This window comes from Montipora capricornis, chromosome 9, assembly GCF_036669925.1.
Source record: "Montipora capricornis isolate CH-2021 chromosome 9, ASM3666992v2, whole genome shotgun sequence".
Classification (NCBI taxonomy): Eukaryota; Metazoa; Cnidaria; class Anthozoa; order Scleractinia; family Acroporidae; genus Montipora; species Montipora capricornis.
In genome coordinates, this window is record NC_090891.1 from 5107636 (window position 1) to 5125135 (window position 17500).

The 17500-nt window shown below is 39.7% G+C and overlaps 1 protein-coding gene across 2 annotated transcripts in view; it reads right to left on the minus strand.

Moving 5' to 3' along the window:
* The window catches only part of LOC138016576 (pre-rRNA-processing protein TSR1 homolog), a 46704-nt gene that overhangs the window by 26036 nt on the left and 3168 nt on the right, over positions 1–17500 (minus strand). For both annotated transcript variants that reach the window (XR_011125835.1, XM_068863750.1), the window contains exons 3-13: positions 17246–17332; positions 16711–16820; positions 16010–16088; positions 15713–15829; positions 13177–13247; positions 9882–9921; positions 9499–9726; positions 6871–6951; positions 3898–4054; positions 3338–3504; positions 1995–2021 (exon numbers count right to left, since the gene is read on the minus strand). Coding sequence is in view for 1 of the 2 variants with exons in the window: in XM_068863750.1 (XP_068719851.1) it covers positions 1995–2021; positions 3338–3504; positions 3898–4054; positions 6871–6951; positions 9499–9726; positions 9882–9921; positions 13177–13247; positions 15713–15829; positions 16010–16088; positions 16711–16820; positions 17246–17332 (1164 nt within the window). In the remaining variant the exon portion in view is untranslated. The remainder of the gene's footprint in view (positions 1–1994; positions 2022–3337; positions 3505–3897; positions 4055–6870; positions 6952–9498; positions 9727–9881; positions 9922–13176; positions 13248–15712; positions 15830–16009; positions 16089–16710; positions 16821–17245; positions 17333–17500) is intronic.

Genomic DNA, 17500 nt, shown 5'->3' on the forward strand with positions numbered 1-17500 from the left:
CATTAAATTCGTAACATGGAATGTTGTGTTTCTTATCGCACTAAATATCGATCAAAAGTGCCTGGCCTAAGATCTCGTGTTGCGATCAAGTGTTGCTAAACTCAAGAATTTGCGGCAGAACTCAAACCTTGAAAGTATCCAGTCATTCAGAATCTATTAAAATATAATCTAAGAATTATTCCATTCGCGCCTGTTTGATATGGATTTGTTTACAGCCGCTGACTGGGCGCCAAGCACCTTGCTTAGATTTCACATCTCAGACGCCTCGCCTTCTCATCGAACGGTTAAACAAACCAGATTACAAAATATAATAACCTCTTACTAAACCAGAGCGAGGGCCGATTTGGGGAATATTGGCCCTCGGTCGCGGCAGCGCGAGGTCCGTACAAAAACGACCGAGGGACAACATTCCCCAGTACGGTCACGAGCAAAGTGAGGTTTGTAAGGACACTTCTCCGCTTGGTGAATGTTCCTAAGCTTCGGCTTCCATCAGCGAACTTTCAACGGTAATCTTCTATATTTAAATACTAGCTCTAATAATATTGTACTGTTGCGATGAAAACAATTAATTCTCCTTTTTTAAAACTTTGTGTTTCGCTCAACTTGAATTCCCCGGGACAGAGAAAAAAACGGAAGCGGATCGTTTCCATGGTGATGGTCTGTACTGCAAAATCCCGACCAAACACCAGCCAATAAGAGTGCTTCATTTAGCCTGAGAATTGTTTGCCATATAATTAAGTGACATACGATGGATACAATTAATGCAGGGAAGCGGATTGACTCTGAAGGTGGCCTCCGCTCAACAATTGGCCATTTCCGAGTTTGTGTCTGCCTCCTGTTCAAAACGAGTCTAGGTGCCAAGTTTTTGTAATGGTAGTTAGTTCTCCTTTACATATGAATGAAAGCTAATTTTAATTAGAAAAACTTAGCACTTAGACTCGCTTTGAAGAGGACGCAGACATGAACTCGGAAATGACCTATTGGCAGCGGCAACAAAAAGGCTAACACGCTGATTAAGTAAATTCTAACAAAATCGTTTCCAGGACAATCAAATACCTAGTAATCAAGGTACATGTATTATGGAGAATGCCACCACATAACGAACCTGCTGCAAACAGTTATATCAGGTTCATTCTTGGCTAAATGACAGACATTCGTCAGAATAGGCCTTTTTTCGATATTTTAAAATTTATCTTGAAAGAGAGGTTCAGAGAACAAAGAGAAAGGAAGGTGGATGATTTGCAAATAATTTTCATATTCATTCCAACGCGTTTCTATCTTTTTTGTCCTCACTGCCTCACTATCAAGCTGAATATTTGATACTTCGAAAATGGCCTATTAATTAAAGGGTTGGAATGCTAGCAAAGTGATTAAAAAGGGCAAATATTAATTTGGGATGACGCTTTAGTTGTCATTGCAATAGTTACTTCTTATCTCCATTCATGTGCAGGATGTCCCTTTAAGTCTAAGCCTTTGCAACCTATTTGCAACAATTAGGTAAGGGTGAGGCTAAATCGCGTGGGTGGGTGGGTGGTGGGTGGTGTTTGTTTCAAGAAAAAAAAAAAGAAACATATTAGCTCCCTCAGTGCTCGGTCCAAATTTGTCTTGGGTCTTAAGTCTTGTCTGTTTTGAGAATTTTTATAGTCATGAATAAAAAAAAAAAAGGTTTAGGTTTAGGGACCCACAACCCACGACCCACCCACCCACACCGATTAGACACTCTCTTAGGTAAGGGTAAAGGTTAGGGTCATTTTTGGCTTCGGGTAAATGCAGCTGTTTATCTTTACTTGAGAAGCAGCATTTGTGGCACACTTCATAACGCTTATTGAAATTCGCTTGTACCTTATTCAGGGTCAATCCTGGACACATCTCAAACAACGTTGTTTATAAGAGAACGCGTTGTTTGTGTTGAGAATCTCGGCTTTAAAAGACACAAATTGATATCATTTTTTTGGGTTAAAAAACAAACATATAAATTTGAGTTTCCAACTTACAGTATCATATTGCTCATCATTGGCATCCTGACAAGAAAAACAAGAAAACCCCCACTTCAAATTAAATTAACGCATTATTCCTTTAAAGGACTGCACCTAAAAATTAATGCCTTTTTTACAGGACGCTAAAAAAAAACAAAACAAAAAAAAAACCAAGAAATCTCAGATTACAGTGAAATTCAGTATCGTTCAAACAACGAAATAAAACTAATAGAAATTACTAATAATTTTGAACGCATCTACCGCACTTTTTCCGCCAACCGATAATGCAGTATATTGTGGGCCTTCTTTGCAAAAGAAAAAAAACAAAATTCAAGTTCGCCTTCATGGGACATTGCCACGATCTAGTGAACTGGATCCCCCGGTTTTTTCATGTGCCCCTATAACGTACTGCATCATGGGTTGGGAACAAAAGAAAATAAAGAGTTAATTCCTAATTCAAATGCTTCACTAATCGATGAAGAAGATGTATCTGAGACAAATTTCGCTTGATTCACATAAATGGGCATCACCACTTGATGTTGAAGCCGATCAAGTTAAATGCAGTTTTAACTGAGTTAACCACTAGAAGCGCACCGGTGGCCCAATTGGTTGAGCATCGGACTATCATGCGGGAGGTCGCGAGTTCGAACCCCGGCTGGATCAACACTCAGGATCTTAAAATAACTGAGGAGAAAATGCTGCCTTTGTAATTTCATCTGCAAATAGTTAGGCTTTCAAGTCTTCTCGGATAAACACTATAAACCGTAGGACCCTTCTCACAAATAGAAGTTTTGCATGGCAGAAACAAAAGATTCTCTTTCCTATGGGAACAAATGTTCTTTCTAATGCAAAACATTTTCATTGTTCCTGCCATGCAACATGTTTGCCATGCAAAAGCATTATACCTTCTATGTTCATAAGTTCCCTGTGGGACATTATGCTTTGGGTTGTAGAGCTTATTCATCGGTGTGGCGTGAAGAAGGAGCAACTTTGTGTGGAGCGTTTAGCGGTTTTTTCTCTCCCTACAACCCCCCCCCCCCCCCCCCCCCGCCAACGCTACTTTCCACTGACGGGGGTGTGGGGGTGTGGGGGCTCATGGCTGGTTTGCCAGGTTTTGCCAACCATCGTTGCAATCTCCGTCTTGGAGCTGGCTGCCAGTAGTGGAGGCTCCAGGATGTGTCAGGCACCAGACCTCCACTTTGCGACGCAGTTGTTAATAACATCTACAGCTGTCTCGCCTTTAACTGAGCTTCGCATTGACTTTGTAAATGTGACATCTCAAACTTCTTTTTACATGTTATGCTTCATACACCTTTACCAGGAAAAAATTCAAATATGGACAAATCCTCGATGACTCTTACCATGGATTGCTCACTATCACTGCACTCAGCAATTTCCTCCTGCAACTCGTCATCGTCATTATTACCATCAGCCTCTTCATCGTCATCGCTGTTTACAATCCAAGCTGCTTGATAATCTGAAGTCCCTTTGGGTACTCTCTTAACCTCCTTCTTTTCTTCAAGGGCCTCTGGATTATTTGGAAAAAAACTCATCAATGCTAAAGGACCTTCTTAGGGAGTGTCAAGTTTCCCACAGGAATGTGGTGCTTTACTGAAAACAGTTTATCCATTAATGACAAGCCTGGAATTGGCATTTATACTAACTTAAAAGTGCGGTGTCTCGTTATTAATTTCCAATGTTGCATGTTAAGGCAACAGCTGGGTTAAAAGTAATAAATTAGGTTATCGCTTGAACGTGTGTGTATAACTTTTCTGATTTCATCGGAAGTAAAGATTAAATGAATTTCCATCATACCCAATATTGAATGTAATCCAAGCGATCCCAGGTCACACACAACAAAACGCCTAATCTCAACGATTGGAAAAATCACAACATACAAAAACCCCAACTATTAATTTACCCTCTGCTTGTCTAAGTTCTTCGTCCGTCGGCCATGTTTGTTCTCCATCCATTGCATCAGGAACTACTTCCGACTGGAGAGACTGCCGCAATATTGGGTCAGCTCGAGCCAATACCTTAAGGTCTTCATCCATTGCCGTAACACCCTCTTCATTGTCCTGATGGAAGAATAGCGAGAACGTTCAATGGCCTTGCTAACCCACAAACAATCAAACTAGTTTGCTACCGCGAGGAGTTCCTTGCAAAGGGGGCGCTCCCGATTCACTTAGAAGGGGGACTGATCTCCAACTAGCATTGGAGAGCGCTGTGTAAAAAATGAATGTTTGAGAACTTCAAATGATTTTGCAATGAATCCATGCATTCCCGTTCAACGGAATAAAAATGGTATACGCGGTTTGGACATTTGGAGAGGAAATTCAAAGTTTCTCGTCTGGTGCTTTGATCACGCCTCCCACATAACCTAAAATTTGGTCTTCAGTTGCACGTCCTTGCTTGGAACGAAAACGTCAAAACAACACAACAACAACAACAAACAAACTATAAAACACAAGTGTGGGGGGTGCCGAGTCATTGTTTTGTTCATCAGCGCAATAGATTATTGGCGTTCAGGTCCTTGTCGATATCGTCGTTAGTCAAGTTCCCAGATACTTTAGAATAAATTTCATCTACAACTCTGGAAAAACACCAGTTGAGTATTGTCATTTTTCGAACTTGACAAAAAGGAACCCCCGTCCCAGCGAACACTAATAGGGACCTATTATACTAAGACGAGGTCCACGAAAACGTCACCTCAAAATTGAATTTTGTTCCATCGTTAGTCCTTAATAGACCATTTTCGAATTTTCACGGCTGGACTGGCATGAAATTGATGCTAATGCGGGCAAATCATTTCACACACAAATTAATTTGTCCGTATTAGCCTCCATTTCATGCTAGATCCAGCCGTGAGAATTCGAAAATGGTCCATTTACGATTATTCCATCTCGTTCGTGTCTCACAAGTCGGGGGAAGTATCCCAAAAATATGCTGGTACGAGCGGTTACAGGGTAACAACACAGAATAAAAGGCCCCTCGGTTAACTTCTCGACCGCACCTGCCCCAGCTGGGGCTCTTAACAGTTGTTGTTGTTGTTGTTCCGTTCCGTCGTTTCGCTAACCCTTGATGCTGAAAAGCCCCTATGGGGAGCGGTCAATTAAGTATGTATTGCACTGTAAACGAGGCCAATATCCAGCCATCTTGACCGAACAAGGTTGGTCAATAAAAGATTTATTATATGGGATAAAACACTAACAAAAATGATCTTTGATCTTTCCGGACCAAGCGAGAAATCCCGAGCGGGCAGTATACTTCCATCTTGCCCGCAGGGCAAGCCAATCACAGCGCGGGATTTGGTTCATCTTGCCCGCTCACGGAGCGAGTCATATAATAATCGTTTTAGTATAAATACATTGGTGATTATTTCAAAAAAGAGGGGGAAAAAACATTTCAACGCGAAAATAATCTTCACTTACAGTGGCAAAACGACTACTGGCAGCCATTTTGTCCGTCGAGGTGATTATCGGATGATAATCCGAGGTAGCGAGCCAATGAGAGCGCGCGATTTTGCATAATCACCTGTGCATGTGTATTTATATTAATGTATTGTATTGTAATGAATGAGTTGCCGGTCCCCAACTTCAAGGTCACCTAGAGCACTAAAGTTTGCTCTCATCATTTCGCCGTTGGATACCGTTGTGATACTTGCAAAAAGCCTACTTTGTACGTGAAAAGTCAAGTTATCCAGACGAAGGCAACAATGTGAGATCGTTTGCTTCGGTACCGGTTAAAGCAAAGCTCGGAAAGAGTGTTAACATTGAATAATGTTCAATGTATACGGAAAACCGATTTAAACCGACCCGCTGCTTGCAGCGATACTGCAAACTCTGCCTGAAAAAACAAAAACCACCTCTTCCGAGCGTCAATAGGGTTGATTCACTAAATTCTTCTGGAATTCGGCAACCCGCTTTTAGATCTGACTTCCAACCATCAGCTACTTGTGATCAAGAACATAACTGTAAAGGCTTATGCTGAAAATGCGACAACCATGAAAATGGAAATGAATGTTGCTTTCGTTTTCCTTTCGTGTCGATGTTTTCTCTAGCCTTCGCATCATTGCCCTCGTCTGGATAACCTTTCATATACAAAATGGGCTTCTCGCAAGCATTACAGCGGTATCCACCGGCAAAATGATTAGAGTAAACTTTAGTGCTTTTGTTGGCCTCGAAGTTTGTTCTTTGAAGCTGCTTCTCTGAAGCCGCCATTTCTTTGTTGGTTCGATAAGAGTAACAGTTTGATCTGTCGTTCTGAATATCGACGGTCATTGTCGCATCCACAAACTCACTGCACGGTGATCGCCACCACCTATGACTACTTCTTAAACTCGAACGATTTACATTATTCTTGAAATCCCACAAATTCCTCTTATTGAAGGTTTCTAACCACCCAATTTTAAATCGAGCTTAAATCCTACAAATACTTCTTATTGAAGGTTTCTAATCGCGTATTTTAACTCGAGCAGCGCAAATCGACAAGTTTGTTCGCCCCCTGGTGATCCCAGAAGTCTTTGCAAATATAGGGGAAAAACGAAGGGGCCCGGGGACCGGCAACTTATTCATTCCAGGGCCCATGAATTAATTCACACATGTACATGTGCAGTACGCTAGTATTTGCCAACATAACATTTGACAATATCGCAGCTCTTACTAGCCACAAAAAGCAAAAACAAAAAACTACACCGGCCTCAGTCTCCGAAATTGCTTATTAGTCAGAAAGAAGTCGAAAGGCTTGTTATCAATGCGTGCTAAGTACATTTTTGTAAATAACTTTTCAGTGAAAGTTCAAAGAGAACCATTCTATGTCTTCTGCGGAGTTGATTCAAAGCTGCAGTCATTGTCTCTGCTTAAACTCTTACAAAAAAAAAAACAAAAAGCACTACCAAGGCCATGGACTCTCCTTTTCCATGATTTGAGGGGCTTCTTTGCTTTTGCCAGGGAAACGGATCTGCAGGAGCGTCAATCTGACAAGTAAGAGATGATGAATGAGTACTTTTAAATCCGTCACAATCCCCCGATTACAATATTCTATTACCTTCCTAAAATAGCTTTATGTATTACAGAAATGACGTCGAAAATTACGGAGCTGTTACACTCGGCAGGTTTCTTGCAACAAAAGTTCATACTCCCAACGAACAACTGGATCACTGGACCGCGTCGTTTGTCCGTGACATACATGTAGCACCAATCGCAATTTTATTCAGCCAATTGTATTTTGTACTTGGCAGGCAGGCGACTTTCTGATAGCTACAAAATACAACTAGGTGGAGGAGCCGTGGGTGTGCAGAGGAACGCGGGCTCACAAAACGGCTGGTCAATAGAGCCTACTTTGCGTGAAGCGTTGCGGAAAATGTAACTCACTTCTACTTTCCGCAACGGTTTCTGCAATTTGTCTCGCCAGCGCCTTTAGGGAGAATGCGATTTTTAAAATAAAAATTGGCGTTAGCGGTTAGAGGCATCACGAGGAAAGCCATCCAGGCAAGTATGGGCCTCTGCCAATTGGCGGTGAAGCACGGTTTCAGCGAAGCCGATCGCTGTTAAAAATTGAGCACACATTTTAAGAGCGAGGAAAACTCCTTCATTTCATTCATTATCCCAACTTCATTTTCCCCGTTTCATTTAGCCCATCAAAACCAACTACATGTAAATTTTCACGGTGCCTCGTTAGTTCACTTCAGCCTCACTCACTGCGGCAGCAACTAAGACACCGTTGGAGAGATACTGTAGCAGAACCATCGATTGTTGCTCATAAAAATTTGGTCAGTTTATTAAACAAGTCGGTTAAGGTAGTTCTACTACAGCAACCACCGTGAGCGGAGCTCACGTTTTGAACGTTATCCTTTGGTCAGAGCGAATCCGCCGTTTATTAACAGTATCCCGGTAATTCGGCAGTTATAGAAACACTGAAGTCAAGAAAATATGAGCGAACACAAAATAAAAAATAAACAAATAAAAAACGATGCACAGAAGCGATCGTGAAAAATATATGTATTTCCAAACAGCATGTCTGTGTCTGTTGCGCAAATGATAAAGGGGGCCGCCTGTCAAACGCTTTTGTCTGACGCTATCGTTTCGTTTACGAGAAGGTACGTTTCTCCTCCAAACTTCTGATTCATTTTGGTCACCAGAGCCTCAAACGGACCTAAGACTCTGGGAAACTCTGTGAAGGAGAACATACGCCGTAGTGTCAAACGCTTTTTTGTGTCATACGCCTGTCAAACGAGTTTGTCTGGCGCTATTGTTTCGTTTACGAGAAGGTATGTTTCTCCTCGAAACCTCTGATCCATTTTCGTCACCAGAGCTTCGAACGGACCCAAGACTCTGGGAAACTCTGTGAAGGAGAACATACGCCGTAGTGTCAAACGCTTTTTTGTGTCATACGCCTGTCAAACGAGTTTGTCTGGCGCTATTGTTTCGTTTACGAGAAGGTATGTTTCTCCTCGAAACCTCTGATCCATTTTCGTCACCAGAGCTTCGAACGGACCCAAGACTCTGGGAAACTCTGTGAAGGAGAACATACGCCGTACTGTCAAACGCTTTTTTGTGTCATACGCCTGTCAAACGAGTTTGTCTGGCTCTATTGTTTCGTTTACGAGAAGGTATGTTTCTCCTCGAAACCTCTGATCCATTTTCGTCACCAGAGCTTCGAACGGACCCAGGACTCTGGGAAACTCTGTGAAGGAGAACATACGCCGTAGTGTCAAACGCTTTTTTGTGTCATACGCCTGTCAAACGAGTTTGTCTGGCGCTATTGTTTCGTTTACGAGAAGGTATGTTTCTCCTCGAAACCTCTGATCCATTTTCGTCACCAGAGCTTCGAACGGACCCAAGACTCTGGGAAACTCTGTGAAGGAGAACATACGCCGTAGTGTCAAACGCTTTTTTGTGTCATACGCCTGTCAAACGAGTTTGTCTGGCGCTATTGTTTCGTTTACGAGAAGGTATGTTTCTCCTCGAAACCTCTGATCCATTTTCGTCACCAGAGCTTCGAACGGACCCAAGACTCCGGGAAACTCTGTGAAGGAGAACATACGCCTTAGGGTTCTTATAGCCAAAAATTGGCTATGTGAACCTTGCATTTGTATGGCGCCTGCTCACTCCTCGTGGTAACATGAATGCAGTAATGGGCAAAAGAGAAGACCTCTGGGGTCGAGATTTCCCTTGATCGAGATTCTCGACAACAACTCGGAACTCGTCGAAACCCTTTTCTTCTCTAATCTCCAACCTCGATCCTCGATTCTCGAAAACATCGAGGATCGTTGATCGAGTTTCCAGTCGAGACTGAAAACTTACATGTACCTTTCACCGGTACTGTACATGTACGTTTACATCTCGTTTGATAAAACCAAATATTGGCGTTTCACTCATCACCGCCGCAGCACCATAGTTCCCTTAGAAACTCTAAACCCGTTTATTTTGCTCGCAAAACCTATTACATTTTTAACGAATTCTCTTTTGCGTTGTTATTCTCCATTGCTCAAGCTTCCTACATGTATCATTGACATTATTACCTGTGATAGTTGAAAATCTCCGCAACCTGGCAAATGAACTAATCTGTTCACACTCATATTCCTCCCACGAACAAAACCAGATACTTTCAGGGTTCCCCTAGGGACATCAGTCACTCCACTGTTAGGTTCATAGGTTATTTCTTCAGCTAGAATGTGAGGACGCTTTTCTCGGAAATGGATGATCCTTTGATGTTGGTTAGATATAAGCCTCAGGGCTACAAGTGCATCCTTAAAGGAATAGAATTCCATGGTGTTAAAATGCCGCTTCGTGGACCTTAAAATCAGGTTTACAGGTCGCAAAAGCTGGGCAGTGACTTTTAAGCAAACAGTCTTAGAAAATTATCCTACTTATCCAATTTATCCTAATTATTGTACAACCTAACCTGTGGTGTTTCAAGTCCGTAAATCTTATCCCTTGGAAACCTGATGAAAACAAAAAGTTTGAAATAATTTCATTTTAAAATATTTTATTTCAAATTGTCTTACTCGGCAGACGGTCTTTCTCGATTTTACTCAGTCTGGGTAAACCCTTAAGCCTGGTTTCCAGTAGCAACGCAAACTTAAGTAAAAACAAGCTTCCCCAACCAGCGTTTCCACCATTCATTTTTTTTGTTGTAACAACAAAAGACACTTCTAATATTAACAAAAAATGAATACAACTTCGTCTATTGCTCGTGCTTGCGTGGGAAAACCAGCTCTTAAAGGGGCTGTGTAACGATCTTAATTTTAGCCAAATTCAGTGACTGAGAACAGGCAACCAAATCGAACGAAATGCAAAACGAAGGATTGAATAAAACGGATAATAATAATAATAATAATAATAATAATAATAATAATAATAATAATAACAATAATAATAATAATAATATATTATCATTATCATCATCATCATCATCATCATCATCATCATTATCATTATCATTATCATTATCATTATCATTATTATTACCATTTTATTTAAGTCTCAATGTTATTTAACTGAGCACGAGTGCTCTACTAATTGGGGAGACTACAAATCAACTGAAATCAGAACAAATTAAATCAAAAGGAGGCAGGGAAGGGCAAAATTGGAGATCATTAAAATGGATTGTAAAAGGCCATTTCCGAGTTCATGTCTGCTTCCTCTTCAAAGCGAGTCTACGTGCGAAGTTTTTCTTATGAAAATTAGTTTTCATTCTTATTTAATGTAGAACTGATTACCACCACAAAAAACTTCGCACTTAGACTCGCTTTGAAGAGGAAACAGACCTAAATTCGGAAATGGCCTGTTGGACTATAAAACTGTTCAGCTTAACAGTTTTTCAGTTTGTAAGTTGACATTATGTATGCTCGAAAGACACTTCTTTGTAACATAGCAGGCACTGTTGCGTTGTTTAAAAGTACATGTAGATAACGTTAAGTTGCATAACAAGTAGGTGTGAGTAATTGTGACCTTCCATGGGAAAACGTACACTAACACGTAGCCACGAAACGGATAAAAACTAGCGTATAGTATTATTTGTCGGATACAGTATTTAACGGTTTTAAAAATTGGTTTAAAGTGCCTACGAAACAAAAAAATAACTAAGGCTTATTTGAAGGATCTTTGGAAGAAAGTAAACATGGTGTTATCATTTTTAAAATATCTCATATCATTGGGGAGATACGTGAAAACTGATGACGTCATCAGTGGTTCCAAGGGAAAAACAAATCACAAAATCTAAAATATCCTCGGACATATTACCGCAGTTCTCTTCAAACTTGGCACTAATAATGTTTATCAGTCAGCACATAAAGTACACCCATTGTACAGTTGCCATGGCAACCGTTTTCCTTCCAGATCAAGGTTGTGCGGAACTGGTATTTCCGCTTTTTGTCTTAACCAAACGTCATTCACTCAATGAGTTGATTAGGAGACCGACAGCAACATGGGTTCTATGTGTGTTTTGGGCAGGACTGTCTGTCTTGCTTGATTTGAGAGGAAACTGAGAAACTTTATTTATAACCAAAAGGGACTGGAGCCAAAAGTGTTACCATGATTACGTCATACTCTGCACCAACTTGCACCTTACTTAAGGGTTATTACTCATGCCAAGTTTGAATCATATCGCTGTAACACTTTGAGAGATATTCTTGATTTTGTTATCCATCTTCCAGCGGAACCACTGACGACGTCATCAATTTGCTAATTTGCATAACACAAAAACTCAAACATTTCTGAAACAAAAAAAAAGAGATACTTCAAACCTGTAAAGGCCATTAGTCATATTTTGAAAACTCTTTCAAATAGGCATACATTATTTTTTTAACTTCATAGGCACTTTAACGTTTTGCACTAACGCTTCAACGTTCTTTTGCTCACACTAACGTTTTCTTCTAACTCTACGACGCTTTGGCCCGACGCTATAACGTTCTGTTCTAAAGCTACAGCGCTTTGGCCTGACCTTTTAACACTCAGTCCTAGGCTCAAAGGACTGATCGTGAGATCACAAAACGACTACCGAACAGCGAACCAAAGCCGCGATTTGTGGTATTTGTATTTGTATTTTGTAAAGAAAGAGGACGCACGATTTAGCGAATTCCGTGTTTTAAAAATATTAGGCATATGATTAACCGAAGCGGTACTTTAATGCGTGACTTGTAACAATTACTAAGAAGCATCATGGCTAGCGCCTGAACGCAGGCGAATTTCGGACCACGGAAGCGCGAATCTCCGGACTCACGATGAAGCGACGTGCAGGACTGTGAACTTCTTTCGGAGTGAGATGTGTGCTGTTTATGACGGCCACGGTACGACTAAACGCCGCACTAAAATAATTTATTTCTCTTTCGTAAAGCGAGTTCGACCTCTATAGCAGAAGCAAAATCAGTTGCGTGCTTCAAATCGTTTTGAGTTCGGGATGAGTTGGGTTTATCTACATGTGGAAAGCAACAATATGTGGGGAATTCGAATTAAAGTTGAATGTAGTTGGAAATCCTAGTAAGTCAAGTCTCGTTTCCAACAAAGACAAAGAAATGTACAAAGGCATGTGCAGAACCTTACATCACTCCCATAGAACACGAGCAGCTTGTGCACAACACGCATTACCATTGCTCCTGCTCATAAGTTTTGTGGAATACGCCATTTTCGAAATATCAATATTCAGTTTGCTAGTGAGCTAGAGAGGACAAAAACAATAGAATGTGAAAGATAAAGGCAGATCATCAACTTTCCTTTGTAGTTGTCCTCTAAACCCCTCTTTCAAGCGTTAGCTGAATTTTAATATATCGAAAGTAGCCTACATGTATTATCAAAGCGGTTGTGTAAGTTCCCTTTTTATTAATTTTGTGGAGAACGTGACAAGATGGTAAAGTCTCTGGCTCCGGTAGCATCCTTCCCCATAATCCAACAGCTTTATATTGAGTCAATCTGACGTACATGTGCAGTGTACTGTAATGTGAGTTTCCATGGAACCAAAGATACAGAGCCTGTGCTTTCTCTTAATGAAAAAACAAAGTCGTTTTTCGCTTTGACAACGGCACTTACGTTTATAGTACGAAGTAAACAAAGAATTCCCCGTTATTTTATTTATGGAACAGGGTAAACATAAAGAATGTGTATGCCAGATTCTTTTGCACCTTTTGTAAATAATACTCTAGAGGTGCAGTGTAAGACTACAATGTATATATATATGTATGTATACTGTACTGTATCTGTACCTTTTTTCCACTATCTTCTGTATGTTCCTCTTTACATCATTTCGTTTTTTCACTGGTAGTTCATCCAAACCCTGGAAAAGATTTTAGATTTGGTGTCAAAAAGAAGTTTTTAACAGAAAATTGTAAGGAGACAACAATGTATGCAAGGTCATTCCCAGTTGTTGTTGTTTTAAATTTTTGTCTTTGATTTTCTAATTGCATTTCAGTGTCAAATTCAAAATAAAAAAAGGACAAATTACACAGGTGATCTGTGGAGCATTTATATTAGGAGCATCTGCATGCAAATACCATGCCCCTTAAGGGCCGATTTACACGGTGCAATTTTTGTCCCATGCGACAACGGCTTACGACAGGCCCACGACATGATTTACAATTGTTGTGTACGTCAGAAAAAAAAAACATGTTTTAAAACGCTGCGGCAATCGTAAGTCATGTCGTAGACATGTCGTGAGCTTGTCGCATGCGACAAAAATCGTACCGTGTAAATCGGCCCTTAGCTGTGCAAGCAGCTTAGCCTGCAACAGTATTTTCCTTGAATTTGTTTAACAAAAAAACATGGTTGGAATTGGGAATGGCCACTCGTGTGAATCAGTGTTTTACTTCCAAGGGGAATGTAATAAATAAATTATTATTTACATGTAAGAAAGCTCAGTTTATGAAAATCGGGGGCCTCTGATTTGGAGCTCATGCTCTGTTGAGGCTACCCTGCCTTTTGGCGAAGCTTATAAATAAATAAATAAATAAATAAATAAATAAATAAACAAATCAAATCCAATTCTATTCAGGCCTTGGTTGTTCCAGAGGTGGATAATAATATCTGCCAGGCCCCAGTTGTACAGTAGAGTTAAAAGTCGGATAAACTTTATCCGATGGATAACTCACTTCCCGTCCGTTTCAATCTGTGCAAAGATTTCAGTATTTGCCCTCGTAACTGTGAATAATTGCATACCGTAAGCTGATCTAGTTACAAAGTGCGTAAGAAAATCTCGGCCAACGTTTAACATGAAGTGTATAATTATTTTATACTCTGGATGGTGACAGCTTATCCATTGAATAATTTAAAAGTTACCCAGCCACTGAACAACTGGGGCCAGATAAATCACTATCCAGCGGATAAAATCTAGCGAAAGCAATTGATGTGAAGTATATTTAACAATTATTCTATGAAAGCACGCTGTATATGAAGTGATAGATTAACCAACAGGGTGCGTAGTGCCGAGTTCGTTTAATAATCATTAATATTTTTATATCAAGCAAGACCAAGAAGAATAATATTTTTATTAAAAACTCCAGGATCAACAACTCTTCGATGTACATGTATTGTCGACTAAAGCATCAATTTCTGCCTCCGCCAATTCCGGTCTAAAATGGTTTTTGTCGGCCATTTTCTCTCAGAGCTGCAAGAGTTTTCAGCTCACTTTATTGCTGACGCGTACCTTGACCATAATTATTATGTCGGTACAGCAGGTATGCAAACTGATGGCCTGTGTCCAGCGAGCCAATGAAAATGCTGGAATTCTGATAACCGCAGTTCAGTTTTTAACAATAATAATAATTTTTTTTCTGTACTCTGGATAGTGATTCATCCACTATGGCAGTGGATAGCTCTATCCACCCTTCGAACAACTTGGATCAGGCCCCAGTTGTTAAAAAGGTGGATAACGCTATCCACCGGATAAATCACTATCCATTGGGTAACGCAATTGGTTTCACAATGACGTTTCCAATGGATAGTGATTGATCCGGCGGACTTAGTGGCCACAGTGTGAAAGCGTGTATGCTGCTTGTTACGATCTTCTGGTTTCCATAATTACATGATTCACTCCACACAAAAATGTTAAACCCAACTTTGATTGATCATTGTTTCCTTCTTTAATTTCTCTTACAAGTGAGGTTCAAAAACAAAAAGAACTTGTCCAATCAATGGTCATACATGTACGTGTACTGTCTTACCACACCTGGACAATGCTATGTGCAAGCAACACGGCCTGCTTTAGGAAGCTTATAATTAGGTTTTCATGTAGGTAATTTTGTGGTAACTGTTAAAAGTCAAACCTCCACTTCTTGCTCAGAACAGCTTTCAACTGAAGGAGATCATTTTTCTTCGATTATTTGTTTGCAAATTTTGCCAAACAATTGGCTGTTTCAGCAACAAATGAATTTCAGTATCAATATTATTTTCACTAATTATAATTCCCTGGTATTGCCATCTTGAATTATAAAACTGCGATGTGTTAAAGGTTTCCCCTATTGTGTTTTGACACAAAAAGCTAATGCATATGTACAGTGTACATGTACCAAATCAAACCACTTATCCCACATCAAAATAATATTACTCAAGACGGTGACCCCCGGGAAGTTTGAAAGTAAACAATAACGTCAGAAATTTTATTTTATTTGTGATGTACAATGTATGTGTATACAAATGCTCTCTTTGAAATACTTTGAAAGAAAAAAAATAATGATTGCAAACATCCTTCCTTAATCAGAGTGCAAATTGACTTTCACAATGATGATGTACAGCTGGTACATGTACCTGCAATCCATGAAAGGAGGTTGGTAAACCCTGAGCGAAGATGCATGACAAACACTTTTCACCAAAGGAATCTACAGGATGTGCAGCTGACAGGAGAAACAACAAGGAATCTGCCACCTGTAAAAGTCCAGGGAAATTTATCACACATTGGTAAAGTTAAAATAAAAATTAATAATGCATAAGTTTACCACAAATTATTTTAATTGCTGTTTCAACACCGATCAATTTACAACATTGAAAATGATTTTTACGGAAATGACACAAACGTATGACAATGACAATCATGCTGAAACACACCTTAACTGCATCCAACACAGCATAGAGGTCTCCATAGTTTAACTTTAGAAAGGAAAATCTTTGTTTGAGTTGCTCAGAGCTGAAAGAAAGAAAAAAAAAACTGTCCTTCCTCTGTCTGCTTTCTTCAGCAAAGCTCTTTCACAAGGTACGTACATGTAAATCCAATTTTGTCAGCAGCCTAAGCTTGTACAATAAAATTCCTGTAATGCTTTCAGCTAAGCCTAATGTCATTGTCTTTTTTTTTTTTTGCCAAATAACACTCAAAGCATGTCATGCTACTGTAACTATGTCTGTGGTTTAAACCATGTATGGAGACAACATCCAGCATCCAAATCTACAAGTACAGTTGTATGACTAGTGGTAAGTTTTCCTGGGTTTCATTCCTGTGATTTACATGTAGTACAAAAACTACGACCCTAGTCTTAGTACGAAATCTAAGAAAACTAAGACCACAAGGTCTTAGGTCTTACATGTAAATGTAGTTTTCAAGGATCTTAGTTTTCGTAACACCCTTCGTACATGTAGGTCACAAAAATTTTAATTGTCTTGAAAATGAAATTAGTTTCTTTGAGAGGGATATGCCTTTCAGAGGCCTCTTCATTTCTTTTTTTCTAATTCCCCTGGGGAAGAATGGCCTCTGAAACCCTAAGAATGGCCTCTGAAAACCCAAGTAAATAACAGGACTGCAAAGCACTACTCACACTAATGTGACTGAATTCCTTTTTGAATACAGAGTTCCATCACTGTCACACTCACTGAATAACTGCACAGCCTTCTCACAATTACAACTTGATGACAAGGGAATTATTGCCTGAAAGGAAAATAAATATTATAGCACAAAAAGAGTTTCAATGCATTCACCATATTAAGGATGCTTGAAAAGGACTAAACAAGAAGAAATTCAATTTGTTCTATAAACAAACTACAGCAGTACAAAGCTACAAACAATTAGGGCCTTGAAAATACATGTACACAGCCTGTTCTAGATGTTAATTAGAAGCTAGCCAACCCTTAGTCCTAAGGTTCAAATCCTACTTTTTTATTCACTAAAATGCAAGCTGTAGACTACCCTCTTTCCCAAGTCTCCATCACACATGCAATGGGTAAGAATGTTTGTTTCTATCACTAGAGTCAAAGCAACTCAGTAATGAAAATGATTATCCTTAACATTCCTGTTTCCAGGTTGAAAATTGAATTTACACAGAAATTGTCACACTGTTAGTGGAAATTGCTTACAATGAGATGTGGTGGGCTCCCATGCTTTCCAGTTTTCCTTTTTTGTTCTAACACTTCTTCTCTTTTTTTCTCCCGTATTAGCTTTGCCTGAAGACAACAGATTAGCGGTAAATTATCATTACCCATAATTCTAAACATGTACATGTATTTAAATTTAACATAAATCAATAATGGTCTAACTTCCTTTACAACCTAATACTTGTTTGCCTTATACATTAATACACCTGTAATCATTGCCATTGTACTCATAATCAT